The sequence below is a fragment of the Parus major genome, chromosome 3 (assembly GCF_001522545.3).
Source record: "Parus major isolate Abel chromosome 3, Parus_major1.1, whole genome shotgun sequence".
NCBI lineage: Eukaryota > Metazoa > Chordata > Aves > Passeriformes > Paridae > Parus > Parus major.
In genome coordinates this window covers 51,654,163-51,671,008 of record NC_031770.1, presented here as the reverse complement: position 1 = coordinate 51,671,008, position 16,846 = coordinate 51,654,163, and the positions used below count along the sequence as shown (strand labels likewise).

The 16,846-nt window shown below is 38.2% G+C and overlaps 1 protein-coding gene across 4 annotated transcripts in view; it reads right to left on the bottom strand.

The window, feature by feature from the left end:
- ADGRG6 (adhesion G protein-coupled receptor G6) overlaps positions 1-16,846 on the bottom strand; it is a 110,342-nt gene that overhangs the window by 31,669 nt on the left and 61,827 nt on the right. For all 4 annotated transcript variants that reach the window (XM_015622070.3, XM_015622073.2, XM_015622071.3 and 1 more), the window contains 6 exons: positions 14,691-14,776; positions 13,253-13,305; positions 13,119-13,172; positions 4,119-4,261; positions 3,320-3,434; positions 309-370 (listed from right to left, as the gene is read on the bottom strand). In XM_015622070.3, coding sequence (XP_015477556.1) covers positions 309-370; positions 3,320-3,434; positions 4,119-4,261; positions 13,119-13,172; positions 13,253-13,305; positions 14,691-14,776 — 513 coding nt within the window. The remainder of the gene's footprint in view (positions 1-308; positions 371-3,319; positions 3,435-4,118; positions 4,262-13,118; positions 13,173-13,252; positions 13,306-14,690; positions 14,777-16,846) is intronic.

Sequence of the window (16,846 nt, the reverse complement as noted above, 5' to 3'; positions counted from 1 at the left end):
TTAAGTCCAGTGAAGAGAGCAGGAGTCTTTCCCCTGGCAAGCATTCAAAATATTTAAAAATTTGTCCTAACTTGAATATCAAATAGAAGTAAAGTACCACTTTCCTGTACTCTTGATTAAATTGCCTGAGGAGTTTGATTTAATTTAGTAACTGGCATCCAGAGTTTTTAATGGGTGAGGTGAATTGAACTTGGGTGCACTTAATCAGAGTTTATTTACTTTGCACGTATTTTTTTTAGAGAGAATTTTAAACAACTTATCATAAAGAGAAAATATATCCTTGCAAAGAGTAACACTAAGATACCCACCTGTGCAATTTCTAAGATCAGGCTGACCCCAGTATGATGTATAATTCTGCAGACCCAAATAGCTAAAGAGGAAAAATGACAAAATTCACATTAAATATAGTAAAATATATATATATAAATATTTCATAATTCTTATGTAGATGTCACAGTGGTCCACTTTTCTCAATTCTCAATATTCCCAGCAACATGGCCCCTAGTGAAACACAGTATGTATACATGACAGTGAAAGTATATGATTGCTAAAATGATAGTGCTGAGAGAAACCCCAGCTCTTCAGTGAAAATTCTGGCCTTGTATTTCAGAAAAGACCCAAATATTGACACAAACTATTACACCTCTATTATGGCCTAGTCAGATGCTTTTCTATAATTTCTCCTTGATATAAATGGCTTTGATCTAGTCAACAGCAAGACATAATACCTCTCATAAGAGCAAGCACAAGATCCATATGAAGGTATAAATTTATTCCAGCAAAGAAAACTAGGGTAGGTCACTATCAGATCCAGGTCCAAAGTGAGGGGCAGATATAAAGATTCCTTTTTTTTTTTTTTGAGCCTTAACATGGCAAAATACAGAATCACTGAATGGGTCACGTTGGAAGGGACCACAGTGGTCATCTGGTCCAACCTCCCAACTCAAGCAGGGTCATCCCAGGGCACATGGCACAGGATTGAGTCCAGATGTTCCAGTGAGGGAGACTCCACAACCTCCCTGGGCAATCTGTTCTGGTGCTTGGTAACCCCCAGAGTACAGAAATTCTCCCTCTCATTCAGGTGGAACTTCTGTGCATCCATTTCTGCTCACTGTCCCTTGTCCCATTGCTGGGCAGTACTTAGAGGAGCCTGGCTCCATCCTCTTGACCCCCTCCCCTCATTGATAGACATTGATGAGGTCCCTCCTCAGTCATCTCTTCTCAAGGCAGAACAGGCTCAGCTCCCTGAGCCTTTCCTTGTAAGAGATGTAGTGCTGCAATCTCTTAATCATATTTGTCGTATTTGTCACCCTGTAAAAATGGCTCCAAAATGAAACACACTTTTTTCCTCAGTTTTTCTTTAAAGACAATTGTTGTCACAGCATGAAAACAGGCAGGATGGGAAAAAATTTTCCTTTACTCACCACATGATAAAACAATATTATTCCTCAGCTGATCACATTTATTGTAACATCACAGGTAATCACCTACTGTGGGATGAAGATGACTAGAGGAGGCTGTTAGAAGAGCTTCCTCTTCTCTCCAAGCAAATCCTACCAAACAGTGCTCCATATTGGCCAAAGGTAGTGGAGGCAGAGGCAAGGAAGGCACAGCACAAGACAGAACACAGTAATTTATTTTTTTTTATGTGCTCTACACAAGCAGTGGTATAGTGTAGACCACAAATGAATAATAAAGATAGGCAATACTGGGACAGCAAAGGCCAGAAACCTTAATTTTTAATGATTCTTAGGCTCTGACAAAAACAATTTGATTTCTGCACTCTTGTACAAGATTAGGAGGTTGAGGAAGTGAGTTATTTAAATATAATGCGGGTTGCTTTCCTGTTTGGCACTGAACCTCAAAGCTGATTCATATCCATGTTGCCATACTGTTTAGAAAAAGTAAAAGATCTGGTCTTCTCAGAACATGTTCCAGAAGCAATGTGGGTGGATAAGACTAATATATTGCATTTAATAATAATCATCCTAAATACTGAAGAAATTAATTAATATTGCATCATCATAACCATGTTTAAGGCACTCAAAGGAGATCAAAGCCACAATGTTTTGGTAATACCTAAGCAGAAGTAATAATATCCCCATTTTACAAATGGGAAATGGACATACAGGGTCAAAGTCTTTTGTAGATGGTTGCAAAAAAAATCCTACATTAGGGAAGATTTCGTAAACCTTAAAGTCTCTAGTCCAAAACTTTGAGCGTAAGATTAACCCCACCTTCAACTATGACTAACTAATGGCAAAATATTTCTTTCACAATTTCTTTTACTTTTCCCTTAATGAGATGAGGTGTTTTGGATTAAACCAAATACACATCTCATCTTCATAGAATTTTATTCTAACTCTTGCACAAGTCAGATAGCAGTGGTGGAGTGGTAGCAAATGTGAAGCTTTGGGTATGGTAACATAAAGGTGATGGCCAAGTGCAAGGTCCTGCATGTGGCTCAGGGCAATCTCAAGCACAAATAGAGGCTTGGAAGGAGAATGGATTGAAAGCAGCCCTGAAGAGAAGAACTCAGGGATGTTGGTGGAAGATGCAGCCCTGAAAGCCAGCCATATCCTGGTTGCATCTAGCTGCATCCAGCTCTGGGGCCTGCAGGATAAGAAAAATCTGGACTTGTTGGAGCAAGTCCAAAGGGGGCCCACAAAAATAATAAGAGTTCTGGAGCACCTCTCCTGTAAAGAAACTGAGAGTTGTTCATCCTGGAGAAGGCTCTGGGGAGCACCTAAAGAGGCTACAAGAGATCTGGACAGGGATTTTTTACAGGGACACGTAGTGACACGAAAATGGCAAATGGTTTTACACTGAAAGAGATTAGGTTAGATATTAAGAAGACATCTTTTTACTTTGAGGGTAGTGAGGCACTAGCACAGGTTGTCGGGAGAGGCTGTGGATGCCCTATCCTTGGAAGTGTTCAGCCAGGATGGATGGGGCACTGCCCAGCTTGGGGGGTTTGGAATGAGACAGTCTTCAGGGTCCCTTCCAACCCAAACCATTCCATGATTCTATGACTTGAATAAAACAGTTTCATTCTGTAAGAAGGTGTTATTTTTATAGTCATGTTGAACATTAATTGTGGGCCCCAATATGCCCTACAGAAGTGGTAGATGAGTCTTTTTTTCTTAACAATGAAAGACATACAATTACTGTACCCACCTAATCTCTCACAGTATAGAAAAAATCTTCCTGAAATACAATACTAGCCATTGGCAACCATTATAATAACCAAATAATAACTATATATAACCAGAAAGTGGCATCTGAAACAACTCAGCTTCTCAGATATTTGAACACCTACCAGGTTCTTGATGCAGTCTGAACTGAGCTCCCATGGCAAAATGTGAAGTTGGTCACAGTAGGCCTGGTATCCGGCCAAAAATAATTTGGAGGGTTTTCTTCAGCTAAACATTTTTCTGTAAAAATGAATATATCAGTATTAATAGTAAATTTCTTTACCTAATTCACCATCTTCCATTTCTTGTCCTCAGCTCATCACCCAGTCTTCAGTACAAAATTGTCTTCAGATGAAATGTTTGGTTGTTTGCAATAGAATGTCAATAGAGGGGTGCACAACAGGGGATCGCACATGCTGCTGCTGCTCAAAGGAAAGACTTGGACGTGCATGCTGCATCCATCTGTACTCCAGCAGCTTCCACCCCCTCCCTCCCAAATTAATGGGAAGAGATGAGAACTAAAAGGAGATTAAGGGCAACAGCTGTCATAAACACAAACAACATTGAGAAGTGGGGATGAGGGGCCTTGGAGGTCCAAAATGTCTCATTTTAGCTCTGGCTGTAAAGCACATTTTGTTATCCTCAAACCATCTGAGGAACTATCAGGAACTGTCCCAGCCTCTTTGAACCAGACAGCAAGACACTGACTAAAGCAATCTGGATAACTTTGTTTGTGTTAAAATGGTATTTTGGGCATGGCTTTCTGAGATGAGTGGAACAACCGGGCTTATAGGGACAATTTAAAATCTGAAACAGTCATACTGTCTGGAAATGTGTGATTATTTTAACACAGAAGATGCTGATTCATGAACAAGCAAAAAAAAAAAAAAGATTTGTTGTGTAACAAAGCTGAACCCAACTTACCCACTGGATCAACATCCACAGTATGAAGTTGGTATCCTTCTTCCATTGTTCGATTATTACTTATGAGCTTCTGTCGGATGTCTTCCTCTTCTAAATTGATGTTGTTGGTTGAATTATAAACCAGAAGAGCCAAAGCACTGAAACTGCAAAGAAAATTTTCCAAGTGTTTCAGTCAGAGCATCAGAGGCCAAATGTGTGGAAATAAAAATATCTGACAAACTCTGGTTTTCTGAGTATGGAACAGTGTCACCAAAACAGTGTTGCTCATTATCTGTAAATTAATATTTTTATATATAGAGGGCCATGACAAGAAAATATGGTTTGGAAATTTCATCTTCTAGTTACCTTTAAAGAAGCATCTCGTCAAAAGGGCTAAAAATTGTTTTCAGAAGAGTTGATGAAACTGTAGACTTGTGAGATCTAAATGGGCCCTAATTAATTTTAAAAATCTGTTTGCTGACGGCTTAGGAACTTAAGAGCTGATTCATCCCACCTCACAAAACTTGTCAGGGTGGAACGAGTCATCCTCCAGAGGATCCACCTCTGGATCTGACTACAGAGAAAGGCTAGGAGATTAACAAAGAACAGATGCCTAACATTTAAATCTCTGAAGTTTTTTATGGAGTGAAAAACACCCTGACATACTTCTGAAGCTTTTAGTCATTATTAGGAAAGTTGAGTTTCTCAGATGACTGAGTTTTGAGCTCTAATAGCTGTTCTGTACAGTAGCCCACTGCTACTTTCTTGGGCATAAAAAGTAGTTCAAAGTGCCCAAGCCTCTTTCCTTTGAACAAAATGAAACAGTCCCCACCCTTGTCCAAAAACATAGCTTTTCTGGAAGGGTAATCATGAACAGCAAACCAGTTCTAGCAGGACACAGGAAATAAGCCCAGAGTAGAAGGCACAGAAATTTCCTCCTGGGACAAAAGGAGATGTTGGATGACGATGAGAATATATTGGTACCCAAGAGCATTGCTTGGCTCTGGCTGGTAGGAGGTAAGCCACTAAAGCATGGAACATTGGATGTCCATGGGAGCCAGAATGTGGAAAAAGGGAAAAAGCAAACATGCTTTGGGCTGTCTTCATCTTAGCCTTGCCCTTGGATACCCATCAGCCTGAATAAAGACAGACCTTTGGAGAGTGTGAGCTGTTCCTGGCAGCCTGGGGACTGGTGGCAGTGCCAGCACACATACAGTGAGCAGGGCACACAGCCACCAGGGGTGCTTTCACCTGTGGTCCCCTGTGCAAGAAAGCAACAGTGAGCTAAAGGGTCTACAGGAAGAAGAGTAGCAGAAAAAAATCTGTAGGGGTGCTGAAGAGGGCGAGTAGGGTTCTCAGGTACTCCTTCCTAGACAGACCAGGACTTCAATTAAAAAAAATCCCTCAGAAAGACATCCCCATGATGACAGCTCAGAACTGCACTTTCCAGATGTGCCTAATTTTCTTGACATATTCACCATTTTGCTGGTAATATGTTGCTGGAGAAGAAAAATAAAAATGTGACCACCTGCAGGCTTGGCTTTCTCTTTTCCCAGTGGATGTATTTTAGCAGAGAAATTCCAGCTACCTCTGGCCAGGTCGCTCCTTCCCTGCTCCCAGAGATACTGAGTTCCTCCTAACATTCCTTTGGTCTCTGTGGAGTGTTTAATATGTAGATGGCAAATAGCCTCAGTAGGGTGGATATGCATTAGCAGGCTTTTGCTGTATACCTCAGATATGTTACAAGCACAAATTTATTACAGCATTTATTTTTAGCAGAAGTATGGAAATTGCCTACAGGATTGCCAATTCCTTCAGCCCTCCAGTACTTCATCCCCAGAGACTCCTGGCACTTAACCATCTTTCCTAAAAGATTCTGGCTTCATTTGTCTATTCCCTTTACTTCAGAAAAGGAAAACTTAACATACTGATGCCACTCCCTACCTCAGCACTCTGGCTGCAGAACAGACACTCTGAACAGTCACCACTACTTGCTTAGCTGCCTGTTTCAGGATTCCCAGCTAACCAAAATGATATTTAGTATCTATACCTGTGAGAAAGGGTAATGCCAAAAAAATAGATGGGATAATGATAGACGAGGTAGAACAGGTTGCAGTTATATTGAAAAATTACAGAGAAAAGTAATGATTATGAAGCACGGATAAAAAATAATCCCTTAAACCAATCTGATGTTTTCTGAGAAACTCTTAGAGCACGAGTCATGTATATTGTATAATAAGAGCTTACTCTATAATATGATGAAAACAATTTCCACAAACTTTTCAGAATGACTCATGCTAGCTTCCCAGGGTAAATAAATACCTTTTAACTTGACAGCTGACGCAATATGAAGTTGAGTGCTTCCTTCCACTTTTGTCACACTCAGATCCCAGAAAGAAAATATTATCACGGTAAAGAGCAAATTCTCAACTTGGGAAACAGTTGGCATGCACTCAAATAAATGGCAATGCTGCCATGCTCTGCTGGTGTGACTGGATTTGCTACACCCAACTTTAAATCTTTTATTGTGTGATATATAGGCATATAAAAGCAGACATATAAAGGCAGACAGATTCTCACAGCAGTAATCAATTACAATTTACACATCATCTACAGTAACCTGTACTGCCAACATTACTGCCATCGATGCAATAAAACAAATGGACAGTGGTGTAGGTAAACACAAGAGGGATTAGCATCTTTCTCTTTTCTTTGACTGAAATGGTGACAGCTGTAGCAAGCAGGAAAGCTTGGGGAGACCAGTGTATATCCCACTTTGTCCTGGTCTGTTGAGCTAAACTGGCTCAGAGAGAGGAATTCACGAAGCTGCGTCCCCATCAGAGGCACAGGAGGCGGTGGTGGAGCCTGTGCTGCCATGGCCCGGACCACAAAGCCATCTTTCTTCTCTGGCAGCGTGACTCAGAGCTATTCCAGGACAGTGTGCCTACACACGGGCTGTGGTCTCGCTGCTGCGCCCTGCGAGGAGCCCGAAGGAAGGATTAACACACCACGCGAACCCTGCAGCACAGACTGACTTGCACCTGGAGGGATGCAATTAGCAATGCACATTTCTCCTTTCTGTTGTAATAGACAGGCTGAACTAATACTGAATTACTGTTGTTGTCAAACTGTTTCACAAATCACTATTAGTTTCTTTCTTGATTTAAAGAATATAAAGAACTATTTTTGAAGAACCTAAATATTTAGAGAATCTAAATTTCACTGGGAATTTCAGAGCTGACTACCCTGGCATATTTTAAATAGTTTTCAAATGTCAACATTAAATTTTTTACTAATCTCATGGTTATGTTGTCTCTGAAGATAAGTGGTGATGGGTAGCTATAGCTGAAGACCTGGCAGCACAGGTAGTCCTACAGAATCACCTGTGAATTTTTAACTGTTTCACATTAACTGGACAGACAAAAAAGAGCTGACTGTTCCATAAGTCACTCAGTGAAGATGCAATACAAAGAGCAGCCAAAATGTTAGAAAACACACAGAATAAGACAGAAATAAGTATAAAAGCAGACAGAAACTAAAAGCATTCCACAGAAGCATCTGAGTTGTGAATTATCTTTTACTTGAGATGATTTTGACTGCAATACATTAAAATGTTCAAAACAGAGCAAAAATATATGACGTGACATAACATTGAAAGAAATGTCAAGGATGAAGAGTTTCCTTTCCCTGGAGAAGGTGATGTTAAAGTTAGAATATAAAATCTGAGACTTTGTAACACAAAACTAAAAATTGCAGCTACTTTTGGGACTACTAAAAATAAAAGCATCCTAAGACTTCTTTTTAAGTTAGTGACCATTGTAGCAGAGCAATTTTGCAAGCACCATGGTCACACCTCATGCCTTGGCTTGTGTCTCTGGGTCTTGCTCCTCCTTGCAGATCTGGTGTGGGAATACAAACAGCTATGGCTTTTCAACAGAAAGCACTTATAATATGTGCTAATTTGGTTTGAAGGCTATTCACTACTAGAGAATGTTGCAGAGTCAAACCAGAAAGGACTGGAATCCCTCACATGGAACAGCTGGTCTTTGCTGAAATGAGTTTTTGGTTACACTTGCACTGTGCTCTGGAACAATGAAGAAAACCCCCATGCCCTAATCCCCAATACACCGCTTTTCCAAAAGTGGCATCTAACAATGTCAGAGCTACACTAAATCTAGTTAAAGTCAGTGGAAAGACAAAGGAAGTCATTGGAAGCTGGATAAGGGCAGGAAGCTTCAGCAGGAGACTAAGGATCATCCTTCAGTCACTCAAAAGGAAATCCCAAATCCTTACATCTGTGATGGAGGCTTTCTTCACAGGTCATGGACACAAGATGCCATCAGGGCACTGTGGAAAAACCTGAGGATTGGTGCTTTTTTTGTTGTTTTTTTTTTTCAAACAGAAATATTACATATAATGTGTATGTTATGTGGCATTTTAAAACATTTCTCAGCCCTGGTAAAGGCTGTCCCTTCGTACCTTCAGTAACATTGAAGTTGTGGGGGGTAGAGGTCAGCCAGGTGCAAGTCCTTCCTAAAACCTCACCAGTAGAAGCCCAGAAAACTTTTGAAATAGGAACAGACATCACAGATATGTTCATTTATAACAAGAATAGCAAAGTTACTTCATAAAAAATCAAAAATGGAAGTGATCTACAAATATAAAAAGCCTAACACTTTACTAAGGACTAGGAAAGCAAAATAATGCTGTTCTAATGTTGCTAACTCTTGTATAAAACTATTACACAATCTAATTAACATTTTATCCAAGTGCATTAGACTTTCCATTAAGCAAAGCAACACCCAAGAACACAGCATGCAGGAGCCTGAATATGCCTCACTGACATTGGTGGCAAAACTCCCACAGACTTCAAAAGAGCAGGACTAGGCATGGGTAGTTCTGATTTCCTGCTTTCCTCTCTATTTTCATTCCCAAGACAAGGGATTTCTGTTTAGATTTAGTAGTTTTTATGCAGATGGCTACCACTGTGGTTTTTAATGTGGATGAGATGTTTAACAGTACTAACATTAATATTTAGTTTACCATAGAAGGAGAAACCCAACACTGGAAATAGGCAAAATTATGACAGTCAGGCAGTGGAAGTTGTAACAAGCATAAAATTATCGTATGTTAAGTGGAGCAAAATTCATAAATTAATTGGAGCCCGAGTTCTCAAAATTGCTTGCAAAATAAGAGAAGAAAGGAGAATCAAGGGAACTGAACTCTTTATTAAAGACCAATACCCCTACTGTGAGGCAGCCTTATGTAGTCATCTGACAAAACCTAGGATCAGTAGGACTTTTCTGAGAAAAGCAGCAGTCACAGAAAGTTTTGACAAAGCTGCAGAGTCATATAGACTCTGAATTAATGAAAGAAACAAACACATGTACAGTTTATCCACAAAATTGGTTCACTTGGATAAAATCCACAAAGTGGTTTCACTTTCAAAGATTTGTACAAAAATAACGGGGACAAAGAAATAGGCCATGCTGAACTCCTGTCTATTTTGAATAGCTGCCCTTTCATTAAAATGACATAAACGGTACAACCAGAGGAAAAATTGAATACTGACAATAATGTCAAATATAGCTTTGATAAAATTCTGTCTATTGAAGTAGTTAATAATCTACCAAAGTATTAGCTTAATAAATATACTGCCGTCATCCAGAGACATCCCAGTATTAAAGGTGCTGATAATAATATGCACTTTTGGACTCGGCATTCTGTCTCTCATCACTGCTACATAAAGCACGGCGTACTTTGGATTTCTGCAGCTCAGACAACACAGCAATGAAAGAGCAACAATCCACTTCAATAATTTTGTTTTGCTCTTCTCCAGAATGCAGTAGTTTTAAATATTTTTTTGGAAAACACCTATTTTTAATGTGACAAAAAAAAAAAAAGCCAGCTTCCTACCTCCCACTTCCAGCTACTATTTCTTCTCTGAATCATTCTCTCTAACGATTCTTACTCTTTCACATGCAAGAAGACTAGGTGGGGAGAGTGACAGCTGAATTTCCTTGATGAGGAAGCAGCGTGGTAAATAAGGGTGGAACAAAGCAAAATGCATAGACAACAAGCTTGGGGATGTTGTTTTGTTGGTTTTTGGGGTTTTTTTAAACTGCTGTATAAAATACTAATCCAAAAGGAATGCAAAAAATATGCGATTCGAATTACAAGAATATGAATTCATCTAAAGAGAGGAAAAACCTTCTCAAAGAACAATTTTAAGAATTACTTTACTGCTTTGGAAAAAAGAAGGCTATGATCTTGTAGAAAATTCAGAGAAGAGAGATAAGACTTAGTGAGTTAAGACTAATATGTTCACTTTTGTAAAAGACAAAGTTAAGGCCATGATAATTCTGTGTTAGGTCTTAAATTTTAACTGTGGAGTGAATTTCTGTTTAGATGAAGGTAAATAGAATAAGAAGTACTTAAAAATTAATGGAAATAGTAGAATATCTAAGGTTGCAACAGACTTATCCTGGACTGTCCAAAATGAAGAAATAAGAAAATATTTGGGCAACTTTTCACAGAAATAATTTATAAGAACAATAAATTAATAGTAACTGCATGAAATCAAACTGTGAGAAAATTACATACAAGAATTCAGCCAAAAAATTTCAGTGAATCACCTAGCCAGTCAGGAATTACCATTACTTACATCAGGTATTTAGAATTTCTAAACCATAAACTGCTAATTTTTTATACTCTCGGGTGTTACCCTAGCCTCTTCTAGGATTTCCTAAGAATCCCATCCAGGAAAAATCCAGGGAAAATCTAAAAAAGAATCTTAACAGTAATTATGTGGATGCATGGAAGCAGGAAGAAAAAAGGTTTGCTTTAGGGATCTTCAGAAATTCAACAGATTTATTCCCCCCAAAATTCAAAAACAGACGTGTGAGCCTCAAAGAAGTAAGGAACTGATGACTAAACCCAGGAGCACTGAAGACTACTTGGAAGCTGATCCGTTTTTGGTTTCAGGAAGAAGGCAGGTACAAACATAGATACATACACAGAAAACCTAAGACCTAAAGATGTTTCAACCAATTTTTCTTAAATGTTTCTTCTGTAAGAGATAAATGATGCATGAAAATGTACTCAAGACATGAAAGCTATATGAAAAAAGGCAGAAAATCAAGTGTACATATATTTCCATATATGTGTATATACATATACAGTGGGTAAAAAGTGTAATTTTTGTTAATCATATATCACATAACTCGCATTTTTAGCTATCCTTGCATTATCCCATCTGGATTTCTAGGTTGAGCAGGGTCTTGACTTGTATTTTTATTTTGTTTTGTTTTCTAAGGAAACATTCACAGCATGGCACTCCTGATTTGGAGAACATTAAAATTTGGTGTGACATGACCAGCATTTACACTAAATTACTCAGAATGATGAAAAAATGCCATTTGACTTTGACAAAAAGTGCAGTAGAGCCCCCTACTTCAGCTTCTCAGCTTCTCATGAGACCAGGCCTCCCTTGAAAAATGACATATTATGAACATGTAATTCCATTGCCTCTGAAATTACATATAATGAACAAAAGAAATAAAAATGGGGTTACTCCATTATTATTATTATTATTATTATTATTATTATTATGATAAGTGATTTAGTGGCATATTCACGGTATGTCAAAAAGGGAGAGAAAGGAAAGGAAAGGGAAATTACTAAAATAGCTTCTGCCTCTTCAACTTTTTTTTTGAGTAGACTAGGGAGAAGGAAAAAAATCCAGAAGCAGGATGGTGGGAAGGTGAGACAAGAATAAAGCAGGTGTACAGCTCAGCTGCTAGACTCATAAAAAGATACAGGAATAAGGATGGGGAAAGCTTTACATTCCTCAGCAGTCTTGGATTGTTGGTAAGACCTGAGGTGTGGTCTCCACTTGAAAGGCCTTGCTGGCATAACCATATCATTTAGAAGTGTGAAAAAAAATCCTACCCACATCACTACACCTTACTGTAAATGTAGGTCAAGCAGCAAAATAGCCCATTCAGAGACTGGGCTTACACTTACAGTGTAGCAGTTAAGAGGTTTTGCCAATAAAAGCTGTCTTTCTGCTGTGGCAATGTGGAAAGGAGATACTATCTTTCTACAGATCTTTTCATGTCTAGGTAAACTTTTGAAAACTGGAAGCACCACTAACTACTTCCTGATGGTAAATTAGGAATATTGGTCTATCTCTGGTATTAAAAAGCCCAACTTCTACTGCCATTATCATGGCAGTTCTCAACAGTCAGCAATTAAGTCTTTTCTTAACAGGACTTTTGACTACACTGTGAAGAGATATATCCCAGGTCCATTTATTGCCCCATTCTCACAAGACTAATTATGTTTTGGTTTCCCCTCCTTAATTTGGTCCTAAGATTACCTCCCTCCCCCTCCCTCTCCCTCAACATCCCTCAGAAATCAGCCTGCTGGTTTCAAAGAAGCCCACAGAGGCCAGATTTTCAGGGGAGGTGACCCATCTAACTTTCTCTGGCTGCCTTTGAGGTCGTTCCAACTCCAGCGCCTCCAAGCCCAGCAGAAGTCAGGAAATGAGAGCATATGGTAAATAGTTTAACTCACACTCGTTTAGCTTTCAATTCTAACATGATTTTTGAGTGTTTTCCATCTAGTAAGATGTCTATTAACTCAAGAGTGTCTGGTTCAAGAGAACGAATGCAGAGACAGTGGACAGATACCGGTGTGCTAAAGAAAGCAGGGTGTGTCGTACAACTTAAATACCCTGTATCTATTCAGTTTTGTGACAGATGAAACCTGAGCTCTGAAAAAAATGATCTGTTAGGGTTTAAAGCTCATCAGGTTTAAACCAAAACAAACATGATAACCAGGATTAGGTTTCTAAGAACATTCAGAACACTGAGATTGCCAGCAGTCATGTATTTACAGACTTGCAGTGTATGCCAAATAATAGGCAATGAATCCAATAATAAACAATAAAGCCTGTTGTAAAGCCACTTGCAATAGCAGCTGTTGCCTCTATTGAGAAAATGTCTTTCAAAATATTACCTTTTAATACTCCTTTTTTGTCTTGCTCCCTCTCTTATGGAGGCAGGGTGGATGCTACAAGAGAAACAGACATTAATTAGGGTGGATTAATTCTCCAAAGGAACACAGCATAAATATCTTCCTCCTTAATTTACCTGATATTGACCACATACACAGTGTAATTCCAGTTCTGGAAAGTACGGTTCAGCTGAAAAACAGGAAGACATTGATCACATGAATGGCGAGATGCTAATGGGGCTCTTTGTTGCTTTAAAGCAGTGTTAGAATTTCACCCTTCTGCCCCTTGAGAAATCTCCTTCAGTTTTGCAAAGCAAGGAGAACACTCACTTTGCAGTGAGGTGATTGTTATACAGCTGGTAATGAGTGATGTGTTTTTTTGTGGACAGAAGGAAATCTGTATAAGGTCATGACAGAGCGAAGAGGTGAGCACACAGGATCCTGACCTTTTCCTTTTCTCCCTCTCTTCCTCATCTTAAATTCTCAGATACACTTTGAATAGAACAGATTCCCTGCAAAACCTACCGGCTATATTTTCACCTGAAAGTCTTCAAACTTACAATGATCTTCTTTTCAGACCTTTGTACTCTTTATTCTGAGTGTTCAACAGCTGCTCAGTTTCCCCCCAAGAGACACCTTAGCATACTCTGCTAGGGCCAAGTGACACCTTTCTAGCTTCTTTGGCTCCGGCACCTCTGTACTTCGCCTGGGTACTGCTGCTAAGGGAACAACCTTGGCAGATGTGGATGACTGACTTTTGTTTTGTAGATTATTATATATTATGTTATATGTTATATATATTATATTATCTGGTTTATGGATTCCTTAGCTTCTGATAGCTGAAATCTCCAGCTTCATTAAATGAAAACCAAAGAATAGTTGCCATATGTCATGATATAATATTTTTGCATAAGGAGTTGATATAAAGGTTTTACAAATTGTGTGAGTGGGACTATGTGAGCTGTCAAAAAGGACAGAGAATATCTTTATTCAGACAAGAATTTTTGAGGCAAGAACTTCAAGAATCCCTCACCCAGAGAGAAGCTTATGTATGCTAAAATGGTCTGAAAATCCAAGGTGTACTGGAAACCTCAGCAACTGGCCTATGGCAGAAACCTTTTGAAGTAGCAAACATTGGGATAAATTGGAAAAGTTTATCACCTCACACAAATATTACTTGGTGTTTCTATGATTTCTGCCACAATAGAGCTTCAAAACCATATGGGGGAAAGTTTTTGTCCTGTATAGTGATGTTGGAACTCAGACATGTACCTCTTTTGGAGGACAATTCTGATTTCTCCCTACTTTCCAAAATCTCACCTACTATCTACATTTCTTAAGAAGCTAGCTGGTATAGTTTCATTATAGAACATTTAAAAATTTATCCATAGTGCTGAAGAGCCCCAGCTAGACCTGAATTTATTACTGCACAAATCAATAAAAGAAAGATATTTGGAGAACACATTGAAGAGTTGTTTTTGGTAGTCTCTCTTATTTTTTTTTCTTTCCCAACTGATAACAGTGATGGGCCAGATTTATATATGTAATCACACAGGAAAGAAAACTTAACCTTACCCATTCTGCAACGACGTCATGGACTTTCGACACCGAGTTGGGGTTGGAACTAGAGACAACTATAGATATCCTGTAGAATAGCCCACCTGTCCATTAAAAACAGCATTATATTGTTAGAAACTGAGAAAAATTAGCTTTTTAATAAAGAGACTTTAGCTTAATGATTAATATAAAAATTGTGCTGAACCCCAGATATAAGGTCACCTCACACTCTTGCTGGAATTTAAAGTCTGAAATGAATAAGCCCTGCAGGTTTGGGCCCATTCTCACTAGTCCTGTTGATTTTGACAAGAATTCCCTACCCCTCCATATTTTCAGAGGCACTTGAAATGTGACATGGAAACTCACAGATAACATTCATCTAAATAGTATTTTGCATACACCTCTAATATGGTGTGTAAAATCAAGATCATGACAGTGTCAGGAATTAAAAAAATTATTATAATTAATGAAGTCTGTAAATGCGGATAAATTCTGCTCCTAGGCATATTGTTATAATATTGTTATATGTTCCAGAACTGAATCACTGCAGATTAGAGTTAAAATATTGTGAGAGCAGATAAAGCTCATCAATTAAAAGTAGCAAGGTAACTGAGGACAGGATTAGGTGTGAGAAGGGATATAGAGCTCTTGTTTCCAAAGTACAGTCTTGCTCTCAGGCCTGGCAATGGCCAGACAGTAGAGGAACCCATATTAGCTTTAGAAAATTGGCAGCTGAACAAACCATCTTTCAGTCACAAAATGTGTAACACTTGGCTTAGAGCAATTTTATATTCAGAAAACTGTTTTGAAATGGCACTGGGTAAATATAAGTTCTCTTTAAGCTCATGAGTGGGTAGGCAGCATTACAAGATTTCACATCTAATAAATAACATCAATTCATTTCATAGTTATGCTCTGTGTTAAAAGTCTGTACTTTCCAGAAGTCTTATTTTTTTTCATTAAGCTACTAATCATTCTGTAAGCTCTAGTTGGGTAAAATTTCCCAGGATGTGGGGGAGGTTTAAGAACTTCTGGATCAATTCACTTGCATGTATGTGCATTTGTGGCATTGCTTGGATTTGGGCTGTTAGCAAGGTTGTGGGTCTTGACCACAGATACATGCATTTATATAATCTTATGTAAATCTTACAGAGACACTGCACAGGACAGAGCAGGACATGACAATAATTATACAGAAATCCCTTTCTGTCTCTGATTGGAAAGGAGCTGCTCTATCTTTCAGAATCTAAATAAAAGACCTTTTATTCTAAGTGGAGAAAATGCCATAATTTTACAACTTCATAGATAATTATTTTACAAGAGCTTGAAATAAAGGCATCTGGGAAAAAATTGAAGTCAGTATTTTCCACTTTAGGTGTGCACGCATTGGTTACTACTCATTAAATGGTTGGAGTATTGTTCTTTACAATATGGAATTAATGATATGAATATTGAGATTGGAACAAAAATTAATTTATAATAAAACACTAAAGAAGATGGTTTGCTAGATACCTTCTTTGGTAAGCTATGATTAAATTTTTGATATGAGCAGAATTAACTTTTGAGTTACTGTCTTTTTTAACTCTCCTGAAGAGGCACACAAATTTGATACATAGTTCAATCTGAAAATGTTTTAGTTTATTATCACTGTGATAGCTTCAATTAAAAAAAAAAAGAAGATTAAAAAAATTAAGTCTTTGGAAGTAGAAATTTGGACTTTGGGCAAATTGAAAACACTTGCAAGATCTGTATGTCCCTTATATGTATATATCTCTGTATAAACACATATTCCATTTTAAATCCATAATGTACCTTTTATATGTGGCAATCAGATACACACAAAGTGTGCATTACATATATTCTCACAAACTCATATATAATTATATATCTAATTATAACCTTACATAGATAATTATGTATAGTGACAAAATCACCTTAATATAGGAATATGCAAAGTATTTTAAAAATCATACACAGTAACTAAAAACTAAGCAATGGCTTCAAGATCTTCACCAGATGGTGACCCAAAGCATGTTTCAATGAAGCAAAAAAAAAAAAAAAAGGGCAAGAACTGATTTGCATTTTTAAATACTCTCAGGAGACTGCAGTGGCAGATAGGAAAAACTTAAACTTATTTATCCTTCTTCAAATTAAACAGCTGAAATCCCATCCCA